The sequence below is a fragment of the Scyliorhinus canicula genome, chromosome 7 (genome assembly GCF_902713615.1).
Source record: "Scyliorhinus canicula chromosome 7, sScyCan1.1, whole genome shotgun sequence".
Lineage (NCBI taxonomy): Eukaryota > Metazoa > Chordata > Chondrichthyes > Carcharhiniformes > Scyliorhinidae > Scyliorhinus > Scyliorhinus canicula.
Window position 1 is genome coordinate 8178900 of NC_052152.1, and position 24865 is coordinate 8203764.

The window sequence follows — 24865 nt, forward strand, 5'->3', positions numbered from 1 at the left end:
TTTCACAAATAAATAAGATATGTTATATTAAAGCAAACATTATTTCTAACACAATATCTTTTAACATCACAGAATAAAATAAGTTACAATTACCCCTTAAACAATGCTAATTAATACAGTGAATACATTAACCCTTAACTGCTATCTTTATCCTCACTAAAACAAAAAAAATCTCAGCTCTCAATCCACTGTTAAATACAGTTAGCCCTCGGGAATACCTGGTTTGCAGGGATGCTATTTGAGAAAGAGAGATCCTTTGACACTGCTTCAAAGATCTGAATCCTGTCAGAACCATGCAGAAACTCTGGCTGTATTTCTTCAGAAACTGCTTCAGCTTGTTTCAGCTCCCCTTGTGATTACACTCTTCTGAACTGCTTGGAAAGGAACTGCTAATCTATCTACAGACACACCTTTGAACTGAACTAAGATGCTTGACTTCCGCTCACATCTCCATCTAAAACTCAACTAACTCTACTTTCCTGCAAAGTGCCAGATTCCTTGGCACCTTTTCCGGTTGATGACTGCTCGTGGGTTTGCTATCCCTCCACCGCCACCTACAAATTCAAGAAGAGTGTACTGTGGAACTTAGATGCGATGATAGCTTGGGTACAAGACTGACTTTGTGCAATAGTGTATCGGTGGCCTCTTATATATCCCTCCCCCCAATGTTAGTTTTCAGTAAAGTCATACACCACCTGGGGTGGTGTAGAATGGGTGACTGAATCAATGGCGTCAGTTTCAGACCATCACAAAACAGCAAAATTATTCTCAGTGCTTAAAGGAACAATGGCAATTTACATTTGTGTAGCACCGTCAATTATGTCATGACATGGAGAGAATACAGAACAGATTCACTGAGAAAACAAGAGATATCTAATGGCTGGCCAATTCACTATTGTTCATTTGAAACCATCGCACAAAGCCAGAATTACCCCAGTATGCCCAAAAGACAATGATTGTGCTCAACGCTTGAAGTGGCAACTCTTTAAGGCCCATTATATGTGAGAAAAATGAAGGCCAGCAGTCAACATCTTCCTCATTTGCAGCCAGGTACAATAGGCTGAGTTATGACATTGACTTGGTTAGGGAACGACGTGCTGGCATCTCTGTTACGGAGGGTAACCACTCTCCTTTAGGGAGTCTCCTGCAGCAGAATTTCTGACAATTCAATAGCAGAGGGGTCAGTTATTACTCTCTATCTCCACTGTGCTATTGCAAAAGAGAAGCTAACTTTTCCACCACTTACACGATTCTCTGTTTTATGGTGAGCCGTTCTCCCTTAATGAGCTACTCCCACACTAGATATTACAGACTGGTATCTAATTGAGGCACTTAGATGGTTTATATATAGAATAATAGATAATGCAAAGTGAGTTACATCTGACATTCAGTCAAGGGACTCAGTAGTTTATATACAGGAACCTGGGAGTTACAGACTGCAATCTAATTGAGGGATTTGGGTAGCATAGAAACATAGAAAGTAGGAGCAGGAGGAGGCCATTCAGCCCATCAAACCTGCTCTGCCATTCATAATGATCATGGCTGATCATCCAAATCAATAGTCTAATCCCGCTTTCCCTCCATATCCTTTGATCCCCCATCGTCCCAAGTGCTATATCTAACTGCTTCTCGAAAATATACAGGGCGGCATTCTCCGTTTCAGAGGCTAAGTGCTGACACATGGGACAGAATCGGTGAACTTCTATGACAGCAGAATTGGCGCCGCTCCCGGAGCAATTCAGGCTCTGTTAATGGGCTAGCACCGACCCCATGGAGAACACAACCGACTCCAATGCAAAACGTTGCTGGATTCACCGGGGTCGGTATTGACACTCAAGCAATGACAAGCTGCAGCCACATATTAGCACTCCATTCCCCACACACACTCACCCCAGCCAACAAGATGCCGCTGGTTGCGCAGGAGTACGCCCATCCTGTTGATGGGTTGGCTGGGGCCAGAGGGCACTTAGGGAGGGTGGCCTGGGGAGGCACCCATACGCCACATGGCACTAAGGTCACAGCGGGCTGTTGCATGGCTGCCTTGCAGGCTGCGGGAATGGTGTTCCATGCCCGTCCACACCAAACATCCCCTTCCCCCCCCAACTACTCCCACCGGCCCTGGCAGAAACCCCCCCCCCATGCCCCCGGCCAGCGGCACATTGCCAGCACACTATGGCAGTGTAGGACATTTTCTGTAGTCCCACTCTCCGCCACATGGTGCTGCTTCCTGATTTTTAGAGCACAAGTGAACCTCGCCATCGATAGCTCCTCCTGGTGGAGGGAGAGTATCGCGGGGGCCCCTGAGAATACCAGGTCAGGCCCACTAATGATATGCCACTGGTGTTACTGTATGTGCAGAGTAGAATGCAATGGCACCGCTGTTGAGGCACCGGGGCATGACATTTTGGTGGGTGCCTGGCACCGGCCACGATTTTGTCCGCCCAATCGCCTGTCCTGATTTTGCCTTCGGACGATGGAGAATCCCACCAGCAATGGTTTGGCCTCAACTACCCCCTGTGGTAACCAATTGCACAGGCTCACTACTTTGGGTGAAGAAATTTCTCCTCACCTCTGTCCTAAATGGTCTGACCCATATCCTCAGACTTTGACCTTTGGTTCTGGCCACTCCCACCATCGGGAACATCCTCCTTTTTTTCATATTCTTTCATGGGATGTGGGCATCGCTGGCTGGACCAGCATTTGTTGCTCATCCCTAAGGACATTTTCAGAGGGCATTTAAGAGTCAACCAAATTTCCGTGGGTCTGGTGTGACATGTAGGCCAACCAGGCAAAGATGGCAGATTTCCTTCCCTCAAGGGCATGAGTGAACCAGGTGGGTTTTTGTAACAATCAACAATTGTTACATGGTCATCATTAGACTTTTAATTCCAGATTTATATTGAATTCAGATTTCACCATCTGCCCTGGCGGGATTTGAACCCAGGTCCCCAGAGCATTACCCCGGGGCTCCGGATTACTAATTCAGTGACAATAACGCTACGCCACTGCCGTTTGCATCTACCCAGCCTTGTCATGTTAGAATTTTTAGGTTTCTATGAGATCCCCCTTATTCTTCTGAACTCCTGTGAATACTATCCTAGCCAACTCAATCTTTCATCATACGTCCATCCTGCCATCCGAGGAATCAGTCTGGTAAATCTTCGCTGCACTCCCCCTACAGCAAGAACATCCTTTCTGAGATAAGGAGAACAAAACGTCACTCAATATTCCAGGTCTCACCAAGGCCCTGTATAATTGCAGCAAAACATCCCTGTTCCTGTACTCGACTCCTCTCGCAATGAAGACCAGCGTACCATTTGCCTTCTTTACCGCCTGCTGTACCTGCATGCTTACCTTCAGTGACTGGTGTACGAGGACAACCAGGTCTCGTTGCACATTCCTCTCCTAATTTATGGCCATTCAGATAATAGTCTGCCTTCTCGTTTTTGTTACCAAAGTGGATAACCTCGCATTTATCCAAATTGTACTGCATCTGCCATTCATTTGGCCACTCACTCAACTTGTCCAAATCACACTGAATGATTTCTGCATCCTCCTCACAGCTCACCCTCCCACCCAACTTGGATCATCTGCAAATTTGGAGATATTACATTTTGTTCCCTCATCTAAATCATTAATATATATTGTGAATAGCTGTGATCCTATCACCAATCCCTGCGGTACCCAACTAGTCACTGCCTGCAAATTTGAACAAGACCCATTGATTCCTACTCTTTGCCCGTCCTTCAGTTTTCTATCCATCTCAATACACTGCCCCAAATCTCATGCGCTTTAATTTTACACGCTAATCTCTTCTGCAGAACTTTGTCAAAAGCTTTCTGAATGTCCAAGTGCCCCACATCCACTGGCTCCCCTTCATCAACTCAACTAATTACATCCTCAAAGAATTCCAGTAGATTTGTCAAGCATGATTTCCCCTTCATAAATCCATGCTGACTCTTTCCGATCCTGCCACTGTTTTCTAAGTGCTCTGCTATAAAATCTTTCATAATGTATTCTATAATTTTCCCCACTACCGACATCAGGCTTACTGGTCTATAATTCCCTGTTATCGCTTGACCTCCCTTTTTGAGTCATTTATATGTAAAGGGTAATAGATAATGGGGAGAGGGTAGCGTTTTGGCATTGTCCCTGGACTAGTAACCCAGACACCCTGGCTAAGGCTTTGGGGACATGTCTCTGGCCAGTAAGCCAGAAATCTCACTCCAACGCTCTGGGGGCATGAGTTCAAATCCCCCCCCCCCCCCCCCCCGCCCCCCACCTCCCGTGGCAGCAGGTGGAATTTTTAAAATTCAATTAGCAAACCTGGAATATAAAACTAACCTCAATAATGTGACAAAGAAACTACAATTGCTTCTTGCAAAGATCCATCTGTTGACTCACGCCTTTCAGGGAAGGAAATATTATCCTCATCTGGTCTGACCTAAATTTGACTCCCGATCCACAGTAATGTGATTGACTCTAAGCTGTCTTCTGAAATGGGCGAGCAAATCACTCAGGTTTGCCAGCAAAACCAAGGAACTGATCATCGACTTCAGGAAGCGCAGCACAACGTCCCCCTCCACACCCCTGTCTACATCAATGGCTCCGAAGTGGAGATGGTCGATAGCTTTAAGTTCCTGGGCGTCACCACCACCAACATTCTGTCCTGGTCCACTCACGTTGATGCAATAGTCATGAAAGCCCAACGACGTCTCTACTTCCTACAGAAGATAAAGACGTTAGGCATGTCTGCATCAACTCTCACAAACCTTTACAGATGTGCCATAGAGAGCATCCTACCCGGCTGCATCACAGCCTGGTATGGCAACTGCTCGGTCCAAGATCGCAGGAAACTGCAGAGTGTGGTGAACTCAGCCCAACGCATCTCACAAACTTGCAACCCTCCCATTGATTCTGCCCCCACCTCCCGCTGCCTCAGGAAGGCAGACAGCATTGTCAGAGACCCCTCACACCCAGGCATCGCCTTCTTCCAGACCCTTCCATCAGGCAGAATATACAGAAGTCTGAAGACCTGCACATCCAGACATAGGAACAGCTTCTTCCCCACAGCTACTAGACTCCTCAACGACTCTCCCTCGGACTGATCTACTCCCTGTAAGAACATTATTTCCGACGCCCTATGCTGCTCTTGCTCATGTATTTGCTTTGTTTGGCCCCTTGTTCCGAACTGTAATCAATCACTGTTTGTCAATGTACTTTGTTGATTATGAAATGAAAATCGCTTATTGTCACGAGTAGGCTTCGATGAAGTTACTGTGAAAAGTCCCTAGTCGCCACATTCCGGCGCCTGTCCGGGGAGGCTGGTACGGGAATCGAACCGTGCTGCTGGCCTGCTTGGTCTGCTTTAAAAGCCAGTGATTTAGCCTTGTGAGCTAAACCAGCCCCTAGATTATTCTTTTTGTCTACTGTGTCCGTGCTCTTGACCTCAGAAAAGTACTTTTCACTGTACTTCGGTACACGTGACAATAAATCAATCAATCAATCAATCAGTTTGAGGGCAACAAAGCCCAGCCTTGCCAACAATGCCCACATCCCATGAAAGAATTTTGAAAAACCTGGGAATAAGATTCAGGATGGGATCTAATCTAAAATAGGTAGGTTCGGAGTTTGCCCGACTGCAGTCTGAACTCTCAGGTCATCTCACAGGGTCGGGAAATCTCAAAGGCATCTGCTACTCCGAGGAAGTTGCAATCAATATTAATAGACGGAGAATCCCACACAGTTTCTCGATTCTGCTAAAGGTGCTTCCTGGGAGATCCATCCAGAATACTTCAGCGCTGTTCCACTATGCCTCCTGGTTCATAACCCAGACTGTTCCCCCATTAATAAATCATTGCCCAGCATCACTCCATCTTTATGGCATACAACTCACAACACAGAATCTGCGGTGCAGGAACAAGTTTGTGTCGGTGTTTATGCTCCACATGATCCATGCTCCCCCTTTACTTCATCTCACTCTGTCAGCATATCCCGTTTACTCTTTCTCTTCTCCCTCATATCCTCATTTTCCTCCCCCTTAACCGCATCCAAGCGATTCGCCTCAACTGCTCTTCGTGATAGTGAGTTCTGCATTCTCATCTCTCTCTAGGTAGTGCCGTTTCTCCTGAATATCTCATTGCGTTTACCAGAGACTACTTCATATTGGTGGCCACTTGTTTCCGACTTTCCCAACAAGTGGAAACATCTTCTTCATCTACCCTATATTGAAGACCTTGATTAGGTCACTTTCAGGACTTGTCACTTCTACTGGAATGACAATGCGGGAGGAATCTGTTCTTCGCTGAAGAATGCCACGTGCGCCATGCGATAGCAGTCTATGGAGCTGGACAGGGAATCTGCGCCGGTCTGTGTAAAACCGCCAGAATCTCATTGAGCTAATTTGTCCCCAACTTTCTCACTGCACATAACTCAAGCTTAGAAAGACAAGAAAACGTTTCCATTCTAATTTGAAGCAAACGGTTCACTGGATTGAAACTAAAGCTTGTGAAAATATTAGGCATGAGGGCTTTGGCCTATTTAATAGTGGTTCCTCGCATTTCAGCTGGAAATCTGTGATGTTTTCATCACAGTCTCCAAAGAGGGATTGTCATGAAAATTTCACACCCCATTATTGCATCTGATATCTAGTTACAGTGAAAACCATTACGTATCCCAGTATATATCTGTAAAATCCAAAAAACTTCTCCTTTGTTTCCAATACACTCTTTGCTGTCAAACATTACTGGGACTTAACTGTGAGTGGCCAGGCAGCTCTGCCTCACAAACCTAAAGCCTCCTGGTTTTACTCAACTTGCTTCCATCAGCCTTCACTTCCTCTCGTGAGAATGTCAGATCGCAATTGTCAACCAATTGATGGTGGTGTCTTTGCAGATCACACGGAGCTGCTGTGGTAACATGGACGTTTACATGGTGACTGAAGTCTGGAGCTGTGGGTAGTAATGGTAGACATTCTTGCCAACAGATAGCTGACCAGAAATCTCTGCCACCCTTTTTACCTAGCGTTGGTGTGTGTTGGAATTTTACAAATGAACGCACAACTTTTTTCTCTGCAGAATGAACGCACCTTTCTTGGACATCAGGTCCGGGGGTGGGACTCTGGGGCAGGGATACACCCCACTACGCCACGGGACCTGCTTCCTGTCAGCCCATTACTTCAATGCATTGTTATGGGCCAGGGTTTAGAAAACTCCAAAGTATATCATGCAGTTTACCTGACCGACAACTGTCTATTGATTTTCGTTACGATGAGCACAAGAGCCTGACTTTCAGGTGTTATTCAACAGAGTTCTGAGGCGCTTTCAATCAAAACAACAAACTTTATTCTAAGAATTTAATTAACATTTGTATAAACACACACAATAAGAATTTTTATCAACTACACCTTAAAGACCCCACATAGCAACAGTAATCTATGTATAACCCTTAATGAACTCCCCCTTAACTGTTCCAATTCAATAACCAAATCCAAGTAAAAGCAGAAACCCCTTTTCAAAGGTGTGGCCCAGCACACGGCATTCTCACTGGTATCAGACTTGTTATTGACACTCTGATCCCCTTCCCAAACAGCAGGTTTGAATTCCTTCCAGAAAGCAATTATCTTGTTTAAGTTACCAAGTAGTCCGGAAACAGTTTTTAAAATATAGTGAGACACTGCTTTCAACCTGCGCAGTTCAAAACGAGTCCAAAATCAAAGCAAAAGTAAAACCCACAGAGCCATGGCCCAGCTCCACCAAACAAATGACATAATTGAAGCCATGTGATAAGACAAAACATTTCTTAAAGAGACATTCCCATGACACCTCTCCCCAAGAAAAAAAGTAAACCATCAACTTCAAAGAAGGTTTCATTTTTCACTCTTTCACTTGCCCATTAATAACAATTGACATTACACAGACATTTTTTAAACAAAAACAAAACAGGCAAACATTTTCAATAAGTTAGTTCATTTCAGTTCTTTGTCTTCCTGCAACTGGAATCCCTCTTGATTGACAGTCTCTTTGGACAAGAAGGTCTCTGCACGATCCATCCATTTCTCTACGGCATCTGCATCTTTCTTCAAGGGGTACGTTCGTTCAATCCGATCACAAAAGATAGATTTTGATCCTAGAAGCCCCCAATTTGTTATGGGCCAGGGTTTAGAAACCCCAAATTATACCATGGAGTTACCTGACCTCCAACTGTTAATTAATGTTGGTTACAATGAGCACAAGAGCCTGACTCTCAGGTGTTATTCAACAGAGTTCTTGGGCGCTTTTAATAAAAAAAACAAGCTTTATTCTAAGAATTTAGTTAAGATTTGTATAAACACACACAATAAGAATTTTTTTATCAACTAAAACCATAAAGACCCCACACAGATACAGTAACCTATGTATAACCCTTAATGAATTCCCCCTTAACTGTTCCAATTCAATAACAAAATCCAAGTAAAAGCAGAAACCCCTTTTCAAAGGTGTGGCCCAGCACACGGCATTCTCACTGGTATCAGACTTGTTATTGACACTCTGATCCTCTTCCCAAACGGCAGGTTTGAATTCCTTCCAGAAAGCAATTATCTCTTTCAAGTTATCAAGTAGTCTGGAAATAGCTTCTAAAATAAACATAGAAAGACACTTCTTTCAACCTGAGCAGTTCAAAACCAGTTCAAACTCAAAGCAAAAGTAAAACCCACAGAGCCACAGCCCAGCTCCACCCACACAGTGACACCACTGAAGCCATGTGATAAGACAAAAACATTTCTTAAAGGTAGCCATGATGTGGAGATACCGGTGTTGGACTGGGGTGAGCACAGTAAGACGTCTAACAACACCAGGTTAAAATCCAACAGGTTTGTTTCAAACACTAGCTTTTGGAGCACTGCTCCTTCCTCAGGTGAATGAATAGGGATGTTCCAGAAACTTAATTAAGGTAATTAAGTCTTTTCAGATCCAGAGATAGTTGTAACCCCAGGCTAAAGAGGTGTGAATTGTCTCAAGCTAGGACAGTTGATAGTATTTCACAAGCCCAGGCTAGATGGTGGGGGGTGAATGTAATGCGACATCAATCCAAGGTCCTGGTTGAGGCCGTATACATATGTGCGGAACTTGGCTATAAGTTTCTGCTCAGCGATTTTGCGTTGTCGTGCATCATGAAGGCCACCTTGGAGAACGCTATACCCCTATCTCTGGATCTGTAAAGACTTAATTACCTGCAAATGCTCGCATTCAAAGCATTGTCTTGCACCTTTGACTTTGTCTATATATATGTTTCTGGAACATACCTCTTCATTCACCTGAGGAAGGAGCAGCGCTCCGAAAGCTAGTGTTTGAAACAAACCTGTTGGACTTTAACCTGGTGTTGTAAGACTTCTTACTATTTCTTAAAGGGACATTCCCATGACAGCATACAGGAATCATAGAATTCCTACAGTGCAGAAGGAGGCCATTCAGCCCATCAATTTACACTGGCCATCTGAAAGAGCACCCTACACAGACCCACTCCCCTGCTCTGTCCCCATAACCCCACCTAACTTTTGGACACTAAGGAGCAATTTAGCGTGGCCAATCCACCTATCCTGCACATCTTTGGACTGTGGGAGAAAACCGGAGCACCGGGAGGAAACCCACGCAGACACGGGGAGTACGTGCAGCCTCCACACAGATAATCACCCAAGGTCAGAATCAAACTCATGTTCCTGGCGCTGTGAGGCAGCAGTGCTAACCATTGTGCCTCTGCACCACCCTCACATTATAGTGAATGCTGGCAAGGCAGGTCTTTCACAATCCAAGCCCAATCTCATTCTTACTCATAGCCCACTTCACAACAGGGGTCACTAACTATTGACTGAAAGTTGAATGATCTGCAGCTCCTCTCGTTAGATACGAGAATGCAGAAGAAGTTTGCCGGCTAAGCTGGAATTGGTCTCCTTGGAGTAGAGGTTAAGGGGAGATTAAATAGGGCTGTTCAAAATGGCAAGGGTTTCGATATAGGGAGAAGCTGCTTCCACTGGAAGGCGGGTCAGGATTGGGAGAACACTGACTGAGGATTCCGTAAGGATGGGGTGGGTGGAGCGATGGGAGGAATGACGGGAATGAGGAGAATTTTGTTCAGCAGAGTTGAGATCTGAAATGTGCTGCCTGATAGAGTGGTGGAATCAAATCCAACAGCAGCTTTCAAAATGGACTCAGATAAATACTTAAAAAGGAAAAAGAGCGAGGAAGTGAGACCTTCAAAGGGTCATCAGAGGCAAGAGGGGCCTCCTTCTCATAGAATCGTGGAAACTTACAGCACAAAAGGAGACACTTGGCCTGCCATGCCTGTGCTCCCTCCTTCAAAACACAGTCGCTGAGTCCCAACTTCTTGCTTTTTGTCCATAACCTTGTAAGGTGCTCATCCTCAAGAACATGTCCATCTTTCTTTGAAGAATTATGCATGAAATCAGATCCCATCCTCAGGCGCCGGAGTGTGGCGACTGGGGGCTTTTCACAGTAACTTAATTGCAGTGTTAATGTTAGCCTACTTGTGACAATAATAAAAAATATTATGATCATTAATTTCAGGGAGAACATTTCAACTCCCCACAACTCACTGAGTGAGAAACACTTTCTCATCTCCCGTGTGGACCGTCTGCTAATAATTTCAAATCTCTGACCTCAATTTATATTCCTCAGAGGGAATAGTTATTCTCTCTCTACTCCAGTGATTTATAAAGTTCCAGCAAGATTTATGTGCTTTTATGAACCCAACCAACACATAGACTTTTCATACCACCTTTCCAATTTTGTAAGAAATTTGGCTGTTTAATAATCACACAAAACCTTTATAAAATGATTGAATATTATAGGAATAACTCGCCTTCTGATTGTGAAAAGTCCTACAGCAGCAGGTGGCAGGGCTGACACAAACTGGACGGTAGAAGTCTGTTATCCCTCCCAATGACATGACACTCGGAGATGCTCTGATATTCCTGAAGCCCGATGAGGGAGGATCCCGTGACCCTTTGTCAACCAACTCGCTGAGTAAAGGTTAAACCAGAGATCGGAGCAAGTAATGAGCCAAGAGATGACTTCATGGGCTTCAGGCATAAGTAGAAAGGATTACCTTTAATATCTAGCTATTGGACAATTAGTGATTAACATAAGCCCCTGAGAAATAAGCTATTTAAAAGGGCTGGTGAGGGGGAAACTTTGGGCAGAGAAGAGCTTCCCGGATGGACCAATGCTGGCTCTGTCTAACACCTTGGTTAGTTCAAGAAGACTTCATACAGAGGAGGACCCTTCACAGCAATCCATGCTGGCTTCAGTCTAACCCTCTGACTGGATCAAGAAGACTGAGAGCACCTCAAGTTCCAGCTACAGAGATCAGTCTCATCTGCATTCGTGTTGAAAGAGCTAGAATACAAGAGCAGGGATGTACTTCTGAGGCTGTCTAAGGCTCAGGTCAGACCCCATTTGGAGTATTGTGAGTAGTTTTGGTCTCTGCATCTAAGGAAGGATGGATCTAAGGAAAGCCTTGGGAAGGGTCCAGAGGAGGTTCATAAGAATGATCCCTGGAATGAGGAGCTTGTCGTATAAGGAACGGTTGAGGGCTCTGGGCCTGTACTCGTGGGAGGTTAGAAGGGTGAGGGGGAATCTTATTGAAACTTACAGGGTACTGCGAGGCCTGGATAGAGTGGACGTGGAGAGGATGTTTCCACTTGTAGGAAAAACTAGAACCAGAGGGCACCATCTCAGACTAAAGGGACGATCCTTTGAAACAGAGATGAGGAAGAAATACTTCAGCCAGAGGGTGGTGAATGATAGAATGATGGAGTAGACTTGATGGGCCGAGTGGTCTAATTCTGTTCCTATGTCTTATGGTCTTATTCCCGTTGGTCCGATCTGGGTCCGAGGATACTGCCACCATCAGCCACGTAAATCGGCACCCCCCTGCTTCCCCCACCCACTGGTCCAATCCAGAGCCTGTGACACATTCTCACTATAATGGGTGGAGTGTCTTCTCTGCCTGGTTATCGCATATATCTGGGGGTGGGGGGGGGATTTTCCATGTCCCCCGCTGGCGCGTTTCTCAGTGGCGGGAGGTGGCTCACTGATCACTGGTTGCCAGATCCTCTGGGATTTTCCATTGAATCCACCTCCCACCACCAGGAAACCCGCGGTGGGAGTTCACCATCGGCGGGACCGGAACATCCGGAAAACAGCTGGAAAATCCCCCTCATCATATTTAAAATGGTGCTTTTTAACCAAACTGCTTTAAAATCATTGATGACTTTGAATCCCTTTTTTTAGGTACTCTGTGACCTCCCTGACCAAGTCATACGACTTGATCTACTACCTTAAAGGATCTCTGTTATTGTGTACCAAAATCCCTCTCTGCTCGTCTGCACTTTCCAAAACTGTGCCATATATAGATTACAGTCTTTCCAAATTTGTCCTCCCAAAGTACATCACACTTCTCCGCGTTGAACATCCATCTGCCATGCTTCACCAGCTTGCCGATGTCATCCTGAAGTCTATCACTATTCTCATCATAATCCACTACTTTGCCAGATTTTGCATCGTCTGCAAACTTTGTCAAGCTGTTCCTGGGTCTAGGTTCTCTATAAAACTGAAAAGAAAAAAGTAATGAATCAGAAGTTGCCCTCGGGGAATGCCTGTGCAAACCATCTCCCAGTCTTAAAAAAAAAAACACGTCCAGCCACCCGCAACCTTTTGCTTCCTGCCACTGGGTCGATTTTGTATTTGTGTCACTCCCATTTCCGAACTTCTGAATAAGCCTCCCCTGTGGCACTTTTGCTGAATGTCTTCCTGGAACCAATGTGCACAACATCTATCACACTATGACACTCTGTTACCTCATCTGAAATTCAGTCAAACCTGTGTAGGATTCTGCACTGTAAGATTCTCTGAATTTCAGAGTAGCCACTGGATGAGATTAGATGGCTCTGATAAGACCTGAGCATTCTGCTCAGCTGGTTAGGGCGTTCATTTTCGCACAGCCTGGGCTATTGCTAAGAACAGCCATCGATCCCAACAGAGTGGGGAAAACTCATAAATTATTGAGAGTCTGCCTTGAGATTGTTGATCATACTCTTTAACCTCAGATCACACAGATAAGGGAAGGTGGCAGAACTATTAAACGGTGAGTTTAATACAACGAGCTGTGACCCTTATTTCTGATGCCTGTACAGTGCCACTTACAACCCTCCACTGATATCACAGTGCTGTCACACAGTTCTGATGCTCACTGTGGCTTATGAAAAAGACTGTCAGCAGGTCACTTAACCACCTTTCAAATAACTTGGCAAACTGCGAGGATTTGTGAATAACGGACTGCACAAGGTCAAGGCAACAGCACTGGCTGGAGAGGATTCAAATGCGAGAGGCAATCACCTGTACCCCACTCAGCAAACAGTATGTAACATTTACTGTTCCTCTCTGCCTCTCTCTGCCTCTGACCTTTTGAAATGTCACCAATTGCTGCATCTCCTGTCTGCAAAATCCTGGCCACATCACTCCCCCCCCCCCCCCCCAAAAAAAACAACCATCAGTTGGCACACAACTAGTCAAAAAAATGTTGACTCAACTCCCCCTGCGAGCGAAATCATGCAAAGCTTTATATATGTGACAAGATTCTTTAAAAACTAAAGCCCAAGGCTGCATCAGATGCAATGCACACATTATATATCACACCAGTATGGAATATATACATCCGACTGCCCAGGCACTCACCACCTTTCCAATGCCTTCCCTTCGACCGACTTTGCTTGGAGTCACTCTGCTGTGTGCAAGGTCCGCTTAATAATAAAACGGCGATAAAAGCAAGTTCGACGGTGGCTTGTCTGCTCAGCGGCACTACAGGAAACATCTCCCCAAGTTTGTGAGCAACAGAACCAATGCGTGCACCTCTGTCCTCACAAGTCTTTCTCCGCCCATACTCTCTTCGCTGCTTGCTGAAAGCAGTCATTAATCATTGTGAAATCACACAGCAGCGACCATCCCTCTCCACCAAGTCTAGGAGGCAGCATCAAACTGCTGGCGAACAGGAGCTTTCCTCTCTCTCTCTCTCCCTCTCTCTCACACACATTCGCCCACATTGCACCGGGCACGGGCTATCGCAATGAAAAGGAAGGGGAGGGAAAAGAAATCACTACTCCAGGTTTCAGTGGGAATTCATCTTTCAGCTTTGATGCATGTGCATGCAGCCGAGGTACAGGAGCCACAATCTATCTCATTCCCCTCCTCTTCCCCCACCACCCGAATTAAACCTAGAGATTTGGTGCAGGGAAGTCTGTGAAAAGTGTTCTCAAAAGCACACACACACTAACACAGAAGGCAATGTAACAAGAATGTCAGAGAGAGAGAGAGACATTTAAAAATTTGGCAGTGAGTGAGGTTAGATCCTCAAAAGGCTTGGGTCCCATCGAATGATCCTAACAGCAAGGCAAACCTATCGGATTGCTCTGTGTAACGCTGCATTGGTTTGGTGGGGACCAGGCAGCAGAGATAGTCCAGCTAAATGTAGGAATCAGAGGCGTTGTTAAGTACATCCACAGTGTATCAACCTGCTGAATAATCAAGGAGATGTCTTTGTTTAATATATATGTATAATATATACTATATATGTGTGTGTGTGTGTATTGATTCTGGGTGGCCCATAAAAATCTTTAGCCTTTTTTCTTCGGTTTCAATTATTATCATTAATTGCCTTGAGAAGTTAAAAGGGGAGACTGACAATATATCATACCTGCCAGAGAGAAAGGTGTTTGGCTAATTCGGAACTTAAATCACAACAGTGTCAGCTCCCGACTCTGGGGGAGCTGTAATTGCAGATTAACAGACAATCTGTGCAGTGAGGTTACCTAGAATATATTTCTTTTAATAAAAAAGAGACTTAATTGTAGCACACAGTGGAAGCAAATAAGATTAGAGACACCCTATAACAGTGCCAGCAAGCATTGCATTTGCTTGGAGTTCTATATATAAATTCTGTTTTGGCATCGCTCCTATTTTCATTCTTTCACTTGCAACCCACTCGCTGACAGTGTGTTGAGTGTTTAAACATTAATATGTAAATATACATAAAACAACAACAAAAATCAGTGCTCTCAGAAAGGTGATGGCATCTTTCAGTTGAACTCAAAACCCAGCTATCTCAGATATCCAAAGCTGCATCCAGTGAGGGTTTCCACACTCTTAAATGACTCACCAGCCCAGCTGCCCCTTGGCCTTCAGAAGACGCATGAAAGGCTTTATAGGTGAACCGTGGAGTTTGAAGACATGACACATCATTGATATTCAGCTTCTGTTAGAGCTGGTAGCCAATCGCACCCCCTGTCCCTGGAATGCCTGATTCTAACTTTGCTCTGGCTGATTATAATTGTGCTCTGCGCATGTCACACCACCCAGCCTTGTCCCCCTGTCGGGTTAGAAAAATCAGGTCTTCCCCCCATCAATCCCCAGTCTCCCCTCGTGTCACCTGTGGTCCAACACTCTCCCCTCTCAGTCTGTAGGAAGTTCCAACCTGGGGGGTGTGCAATGCTGAGGGGAGTGCTGCATGCTTGGCAGCACTATCTTCCGGCTGAAACATTAACGTGAACTCGCGTGTGGCCTCTCGGTTCAAATTAAAGATTCCATAGCCCCGACTTGAAGAAAAGCAGGACTTGGTGTCCAGAGCCAATACTTATCCCTCAGACAACATCATTAAAAAAAGTATTATCTCCCCATTGGGCCGGATTCTCCGGTCCCCCGGCCGGGTGGTTTCTCGGGAGCGCGCCGTTCGCTGGCAGCGGGATTCTCTCTTCCCGCCGCTTGTCAAAGACACGCGCGGGCGGGGAGTGCGATGCTGGCGGGAACAGTGAATCCCAACGGCCGGAGAATTCCAGTGGATTATCCCATTCCGGATTATGGCAGTTTATAGTGGACAAATTGACTGTGGCGAGGCGGCACGCGGCGCAGTGGTTAGCACTGGGTCTGCGGCGCTGCGGACCCGGGTTCGAATCCCGGCCCTGGGTCACTGTCCGTGTGGAGTTTGCACATTCTCCCAGTGTTTGGGTGGGTTTCATCCCCACAACCTAAAAGATGTGCAGGGTAGGTGGATTGGCCACGCTAAATTGCCCCTTAATTGGAAAAAAAAAACAATTGGGTACCCAAAATTTTTTTTTTCAAATTGACTGCGGCGATTCTTACATCACAACAGTGACTGCACTTCAAAAAGCATTTCATTGGTTGTAGAGCTCTTTGGAAAGTTCTGAGAATGTCAACAAAGTGATTCGAAATTCAAGCATTTGTTTTCCCACCTGAAGGCGGAGGAGTTAAAGTTAACCATTACATGGCTGAAATCAATTTAGTTTGACAGAAACAGAGAAGTGAGAAAGCTCTTGTGGAACTTTGAACCACACAATGGATGACAGGGCATCGTAGAAGTATAGAGTTCTTCAGCACGTGAAAAGGGCCATTTGACCTATTGCGTCTGTGCTGGCCCTTTGAAAGAGTTGTCCAATTGAGCACTGAGCCTTAGCTTTTTCCCCATAATACTGAATTTCAAGACTATGTCCCATTGCCTTTTGGAAGCTCCTATGGAACCAGAGTCCTCCAGAGACACAGAGGAACATTGAACATAAGACACAAGTAGGTTATTCAGCTCTTCACACTGCTCTGTCATTCAATACTCATTCATTCATTTTTAAAAATAAATTTAGAATACCCAATTCATTTTTCCAATTAAGGGGCTAAATTGCCCCTTAATTGGAAAAATGAATTGGGTATTCTAAATTGCGTGGCCAATCCACCTACCTTGCGCATCTTTGGGTTGTGGGGGCGAAACCCACGCAAACATGGGGAGAATGTGCAAACTCCACACGGACAGTGACCCAGAGCCGGGATCGAACCTGGGACCTCGTCGCCGTGAGGCAGCAGCGCTAACCACTGCGCCACCGTGCTGCCCCCTCATTCATTCATGACTTGATCTTGAAGTCTCCACTCTACTTTGCCGTTTCCTGCCCCCCCACACACATACCCACAACCCTGACTCGCTTGTCCATCAGAAATCTTCTAACACTGCTGAAAATTCAATGGGCTAGCCTCCACTGCTTTCTGTGGAAGAGAATTCCACATTCTAACAATGCATTGAGGGAAACAAATTCACTCATCTTCATCTTAAATTGTAGACCACCTATTCAGCATGGTACCATAGTGGTTGGCACATTTGCTTCACAACGCCATGTTTGATTCCCGGCTTGGGTCACTGTTTGTGCGGAGTCTGCACGTTCTCCCCGTGTGTTCGTAGGTTTCCTCCGGGTGCTCCGGTTTCCTCCCACAGTCCAAAGATGTGCAGGTTAGGTGGATTGGCCAAGCTAAATTGCCCTTAGTGTCCAAAATTGCCCTTAGAGTTAGTTCGGTGGGGTTACTGGGTTGTGGGGTTATGGGGATAGGGTGGAGGTGTGGGCTTGGGTAGGGTGCTCTTTCCAAGAGCCGGTGCAGACTCGATGGGCCAAATGGCCTCTTTCTGCACTGTAACATCTATGATTCTTAAACAATGTCCCCCAGTTCTAGTCTCTCCCCCAAGTGGAAAAGGTATAGGTGATTGAATTGTGAGGGGAATAGACCCTCCTTGGTGCGAGGGTCAAGAGTGTCTTAGAGCGGCTGCAGAATATTCTGGAAGGGGAGGGTGAACAGCCAGTGGACATGGTACACATTCGTACAACGGCACAGGTATAAAAAGGGATGAGGCCCTAAAAGCAGAATTTAGGGAGATAGGAAAGTAAGTTGAGAAGTTGGACCTCAAAGGTCTCTCAGGATTACTACCGGTGCCACGTGCAAGTCAGAGCAGAAATAACAGGATATATCATACGGATATGTGGCTGAAGAGATGGTGCGAGAGGGAGGGTTTCAGATTCCTGGGACATTGGGACCAGTTCTGGGGAAGGCGGGACCTGTACAAACTGGATAGGTTACACCTGGGCAGGACGGGGACTGATGTCCGATTGGGAGCATTTGCCAGAGTGGTTGGAGAGGGTTTAAACTAAAATGGCAGGGTGATGGGAACATCTGCAAGGAGTCAGAGAAGGGGGAAACACAGGAAAGTGGTTGGCAGAGAAATCAAGGATCAGAATCAAGCAAGGTCACAGTTAAAAATAATGGGAGCAGGACAAGGAATGTTAAGAAATGAAACTTTAAGGCTTTGTGCCTTTTTGTATGGGACATTCACAATATAGTGCATGTTTAGCATAGGGCTAAATAGCTGGCTTTTAAAGTAGACCATGGCAGGCCAGCAGCACGGTTCAATTTCCGTACCAGCCTCCCCGAACAGGCGCTGGAATGTGGCGACTAGGGGCTTTTCACAGTAACTTCATTTGAAGCCTACTTGTGACAATAAGCGATTTTAATTTCATTTCAATTAATCGCTAAAGTAGATGTAAATGGGTATGATGTAGTCGGGATTACAGACACATGGCTCCATGGTGACCAGGGATGGGATGGGAATTGAACATCCAGGGGTATTCAGTATTTGGGAAGGACAGACAAAATTAATTGGCGGTGGGGTTGCATTGCTGGTTAAAGAGGAAATTAACATCACATTTAGGAAGAATATTACTTCCGACAAAGTGGAATCTGTATGGGTAGAGTTGAGAAACACCAAAGGGCAAACAAAACTATTGCGGATTGGATGTAGATCTCGAACTGTAGTGATGATGTTGACACTGGCATTAAACAGGAATTTGAAGACACATGGACTAAAGGAACATTTGTAATTATGGGTACCTTTAATCTGTATATAGATTGGGCAAATCAAATTACTAGCAATACCGTTGGGGAGGAATTCCTGGAGTGAGTATGGGGTGGTTTTCTGGACGAATAAATGAGGAACCAACTAGGTAACTGGCCATCTTAGACTGGGTATTGTCTAATGAGAAAGGAATAATTGGCAATCTAGTTGGGCGAGGCCCTCAGAGATGAACGACAATAATAAGATAGAATTCTTCATCAAGTGGGGAGTGACGTAGTTGATTCCGAGACTAGGGTCCTGAATCTAAATGAAGGAAACTATGAAGGTATGAGGTGCGAGTTGGCTATGATGGATTGTGGAATGTTACTTAAAGGGATGATGGTGGAGAGGCAAAGGCAAACATTCAAAGAACACATGGGTGAACTGCAACAATTGTTCATTCCTGTCTGGTGCAAAAATGAAAGGGGAAAGGTAGTCCTACCAGGGATTACAAGAGAAACTAGAGACAGTATTAGAACTAAGGAAGAAGCACACAACTTGGCCAGAAAAAGCAGTGGAATTGAGGATTGGGAGCAATTTAGAGTTCAGCAAAGAAGGACAAATGGATTGATTAAGAAGGGGAAGCTGGGGGGGAACCATAAAAATGACTGTAAAAGATCTATAGCTGGGGGAAGAGGAGAAGATTGGTGAAGATCAGGCATAATCAGGCAAATTTAGAATAGGGAACAAAAAAATGGCTGACCAACGATATACATACTTTGGTTCTGCCTTCGCAAAGGAGGACACAAATAATGTCCCAAAAACACTGGGGAACACAGGGTTTAATGGGAGGGAGGATCAGTATTGCTAGGGAAATGGTGTTGGGGAAATTGATGAGATTGAAGGAATGTAAATTCCAAGCGCCTGATCGTCTACATCCCAGAGTACTTAAGGAAGTGGCCCTAAAAATAATGGATGCATTGGTGGTCACCTTCCAAGATTCTAAAAACTCTGGAACAGTTCCTGCAGATTGGAGGGTAGCTCATATAACCTCACTGTTAAAAAAGGGAGGTAGAGGGAAAACAGGGAATTATAGACCAGTCAGCCTGACATCGGTAATGGAGGAAACACTCAAGTCCATAATAAAAGATTTAATAGCAGAGCACTTGGAAAACAATTGCAGGACTGGACAGTCAGCATTGATTTATGAAAGGAAAATCATGCTTGAAAAATCTACTGGAATTCTTCGAAGATGTAACAAGTAGAGTTGTCAAGTGGGAGCCAGTGGATGTGGTTTATTTGGACTTTCAGAAGGCTTTCAACAAAGTCTCACATAAGAAATTAACATACAAACTTAAAGCACATAGGATTGGGCTCTATTGAGAGGGATAAAAACTGGTTGGCAGACAGGAAACAAAGAGTAGGGATAAACAGGTCTTTTTCTAATTGGCAGGCATGACTAGTGGGGTACCACAGGGATCGGTGCTAGGACCCCAGCTATTCACAATATATGTTAACAATTTAGATGAGGGAACTAAATGGAACATCTCCAAATTTACAGATGGCACAAGTTTGGGTGAGAGGATGAGCTGTGAGGAGGATGCAGAGATGCTTCAGTGTGATTTGGACAAGTCGAGAGAGTGGTTCAATGCATGGCAGATGCAGTATAATTTGGATAAATCTGAGGTTATCTGCTTTGGTAGCAAAAACAGGGAGGCAGATTATTATCTGAGTGGCTGTAGATTGAGAGAGGGGAATGTGCAATGAGACTGGGTATCCTCGTATACCAGTCACTGAAGGTAAACATGCAGGTACAGCAGGCGACAAAGCAGGCGAATGACATTTGGCTTTCTGATCCAAGAGATTTGAATGCAGGAGCAGGGATAGATATAGACATAGAATTTACAGTGCAGAAGGAGGCCATTTGGCCCATTGAGTCTGCATCGGCCCTTGGAAAGAGCACCCTACTTAAACCCCCACCTCCACCTTACCCCTGAAACCCAGTAACCCCATCTAACCTTTTTGGACACTTAGGGCAATTTAGCATGGCCAATCCACCTAACCTGCACATCGTTGGACTGTGGGAGGAAACCGGAGCACCCAGAGTACTGCGAGGAAACCCACGCACACACGGGGAGAACGTGCAGACTCCACACAGACCTGCTGTAATGGGTTTCTCCTGTTTCTGTTTGCTCTGTATGTTTCTATGATTATATATGATCGATTGCAATAACGAAAGGGCCTTCACTTTTCAAATATTGTTCCTGTAGCTCGGATCTTAAACTGAGTTTGTCTGCCCTGGCTGGTTGAGTTGGAGGTTAAAGATGTCATTTTTCATTTTTGTCATAGAATTTACAGTCCAGAAGGAGGCCATTCGACCCATCGAGTCTGCACCGGCTCCTAGAAAGAGCACCCTACCCAAGGTTAACACCTCCACCCTTAACCCAGTAACCCCACCCAACACTAAGGGCAATTTTGGACACTAAGGGCAATTTATCATGGCCAATCCACCTAACCTGCAGATCTTTGGACTGTGGGAGGAAACCGGAGCACCCGGAGAAAACCCACGCACACACGGGGAGGATGTGCAGACTCCACACAGACAGTGACCCAAGCCGGAATCGAACCTGGGACCCTGGAGCTGTGAAACGATTGTGCTATCCACAATGCTACCGTGCTGCCCGAATTGCATTATTTGAATAAAAAATTGGATTCTTCTGGTCTCCTGGCCAACATTCCTCCCTTTAACCAGCATCAGAAAACTACAACATTCAAAACTGAGAACATTCATCTCAGCACTAGCCTCTTTAGCCATTCTGACTGGACCACAGAAAACATTGTTTTAAAATTCAATTGTGGGATGTGGACGTCGCTGGCTGGGCCAGCATTTATTGTCCATCGTTAAACTGAGTGGCTTGCTCGGCCATTTCAAAGGACAGTTAAGAGTCAACCACATTGCTGTGGGTCTGGAGTCACGATTTCACTTCCCATTCTTGCACGGTTACCTCTGATGCCCCAAGGATCCATCCTTAGCCTCTTGGTGAAGGAGACATGCCAATTTCCACATGTATGCAGACAAAACACAGCTCAATTGAAGCCCCGCCTCTCTCAACCCTTGCCTGTCTCTAAATTGTCAGACTGTTTGTCCAACATCCAGTATTGGATGAGTCGAAAATTCCTCCAATTAAAGTTTTTGGAGGATTGGAGTCATTGTTTTCTGTCCCCAGTCCCCCTCTCGCCACTGACTCCATTCCTCTGGCTGACAACTGTCTGAAGCTAGACCAGCCTGTTTGAAACTTCGGCGGCATATTTGCCTTCGGTGAGCTTTCAACCACATATTTATGTCAAGCGCGACTATTTCCAACGCTAACATCACCCAACTTCAGCCCTGTGTCAGCTCATTTCCTGCAGAAACCTCATTCATGTCTTTATTACCTCTTGACTTGACTAATCTCATGCTCTCCCGCCTGGCCTCCCAAATTCTACCCTCCAAGATCCTGAAGATTTCCAAACATCTGCTGCCTATGGCCTAACCCATACCAAATCCTGTTCACCCATTACCCTTGTGCTTGCTGATCTGCACTGGCTCTTAGTTAAGCAATGTCTCAATTTATAAACTGTCATCTTGGTTTTCAAACCCCTCCTTGGCCTCACCCTATCTCCATCTCCGGCCCCACAAATCTACGAGCTCTCTGGCATCTTCCAATTCTGGCCTCTTGGCAAATCCAATTTTATTCATTCCACCATTGGCGGCTGTGCCTTTAGTTCACTGGGCTCACATCTATGAAATTTGCTTTCTCTAACTGTCCTTCTTAATGTGGAGATGCCGGCGTTGGCCTGGGGTGAGCACAGTAAGAAGTCTTACAACACCAGTTTAAAGTCCAACAGGTTTGTTTTGAATCACTAGCTTTCGGAGCACTGCTCTTTCCTCCGAAAGCTAGTGATTCGAAACAAACCTGTTGGACATTAACCTGGTGTTGTAAGACTTCTTCACTTTCTTAACTTCTTAAAGCTTACCTCTTTGGTCAACTGTTCTAATATCTCTTTGTGTGTCTCTGTATCACATTTTGCATAGTAATGACTTTCTGAAGTGCCTTGGGATGTTTTATTTTACTAAAGGTGCTATATAGTAGAGTCATAAAGTTTGACAGCACAGAAAGAAGCCCTTTGGCCCATCACATCTGCACCAACCATTATCACTTAACTATTCAAATCCCATTTTCCAGCACTTGGCCTGATGCCTTGGTATACAATGACATTTAAAGTGCCCTTCTATATACTTCTTCAAAGTTGTGAATGTTGCTGCCTCTACCACTCTTTCAGGCAAGTGAGTTCCAGATTCCAACCACCCTCTGGGTAAAAACATTTTTCTTTGAAAACCGCCTGCCCATTATCTTAAATCTATGTCCCCTGGCTTTCACCCCTCCACTAAAGAGAAAAGTTCCTTCCTATCTACCCTATCTATATCCCTCGTAATTTCATACACCTTAATCATGCTCCAGGGAAAACAACCCCAGCCTATCCAGTCTCTCTTGATAGCTGAAACGCTCCAGCCCAGGCACCATCCTGCTGAATCTCCTCTGCACTCTCTCCAGTGCAATCACTGCCTTTCTATTGTGCTAACCAGAACTGTACACAGTACTCCAGCTGGGGCCCAACAAGTATTTTATACAGCTCCGGCATAACCTCCCTGCTCTTATATTCAGTGCCTCGCTTAAGAAAGGCAAGAATCCCACAGGCTTTCTTAACCACCTCATCTACCTGAGCTGATGTCTTCAGAGATCTGTGGACATGCACATTAAGGTCCCTTTGATCCTTTGTACTTCTTAGGGTCCGACCATTGATTATATATTCCCTTGCCTTGTTAGTCCTCCCAAAATATGTTACTTTACACTTTTCATGGGTAAATTCCATGTGCCACTCTTCTGCCCATCTAACCAGCCCATCAATATCGTCCTGTAATCGCAGGCCTATTTACCTCACCACTAATTTTTGTGTCATCTGTGAACTTACTGATCATACTTCCTATGTTCACATCCAGATCATTAATGCATACGACAAATAACAAGGGATCCAACACCAATCCCTGCGGAACATCACTGGACACAGGTTTCCAGTCAGAAAAACAACCTTCATCGATCTCCTTCTGCCTCCTCCCACGAAGCTAGTTTTGGATCCAGTTTGCCAAATTCCCCTTGCTCCCATGGTCTTTTTCCTTTTCCATCAGTCCCCCATGTGGGCCCTTGTCAAAAGCCTCACTAAAGTCCATGTAGATTACATCAACCATACTATCCTCATCTCCACAACCTAATCGTCGCCTCAAAAATTAAATCAAATTTGCAAGACAGGATCTCCCTTTGACAAAACCACGCTGTCTATCCTTGATTAATCCTTGCCTCTCCAAGTAGAGATTAATTCTGTCCCTCAGAATTTTTTCCAGTAGTTTCCCTACCACTGAGGTGAGACTCGCTGGCCTCTACATTTCCTGGTTCGTCCCTTTTTGAATAATGGCACCAGATTAGCTGTCCTCCAGTCCTCTGGCATCTCTCCTGTGGCCAGAGATGATTGGAAAACCTTTGTCAAAGCCGTTGCAAACTCCTCCCTTGCCTCCATGCAAGTTATTGTTGAGGAGCTCAAGTCCAGTGCCAATTAGTCTGGGAAACTCTCCCTCACTGCTCTAGAACTGAACTGTTGAATGTGGCATCGAGCCATTCCAGATCCAGAGGATTCCAGATTCCATGCTCAGTCTGAACCGTGTTAGTTGAATCCACGTTCATTTGAGGTAATTCTGCTCAGGGTTAAAGAAAGAAGAACTGGCCTTCGTACCTTCTGTATTCCCCAAGACACTTCACGGTCAATAAAATGCTTTTGGAAGTTTGGTGACCATTGCAATGTAGGAAACGTAACAGTCAGTGAGTCCACAGTAAGGTTCTAGAAGCGGTATTGATTTTTTGTTTTTATTCGTTCATGGGACACGGGACCACTGGCTCGGCCAGGCCAGCATTTATTGCCCATCCCTGAGGGCATGTAAAAGTCAACCACATTGCTGTGGGTCTGGAGTCACATGTAGGCCAGACCGGGTAAGGACAGCAGATTTCCTTCCCTAAAGGATATTAGTGAAGCAGATGGATTTTTACGACAATAGTTTCATGGAAGA

At 45.3% G+C, this 24865-nt stretch overlaps 1 protein-coding gene across 16 annotated transcripts in view; it reads right to left on the bottom strand.

The window, feature by feature from the left end:
• The window catches only part of robo2 (roundabout, axon guidance receptor, homolog 2 (Drosophila)), a 1648725-nt gene that overhangs the window by 1364775 nt on the left and 259085 nt on the right, over nucleotides 1-24865 (bottom strand). For 2 of the 16 annotated variants that reach the window (XM_038801325.1, XM_038801326.1), the window contains exon 1: nucleotides 13734-14195. The exons of 2 other annotated variants lie outside the window; for them this stretch is intronic. In XM_038801325.1, the coding sequence (XP_038657253.1) occupies nucleotides 13734-13968 (235 nt within the window). In that variant the 5' untranslated portion in view covers nucleotides 13969-14195. Of the gene's footprint in view, nucleotides 1-13733; nucleotides 14198-24865 lie in introns of those variants that run through there. 12 more of the 16 variants (XM_038801333.1, XM_038801329.1, XM_038801332.1 and 9 more) reach the window with 8 other exon arrangements.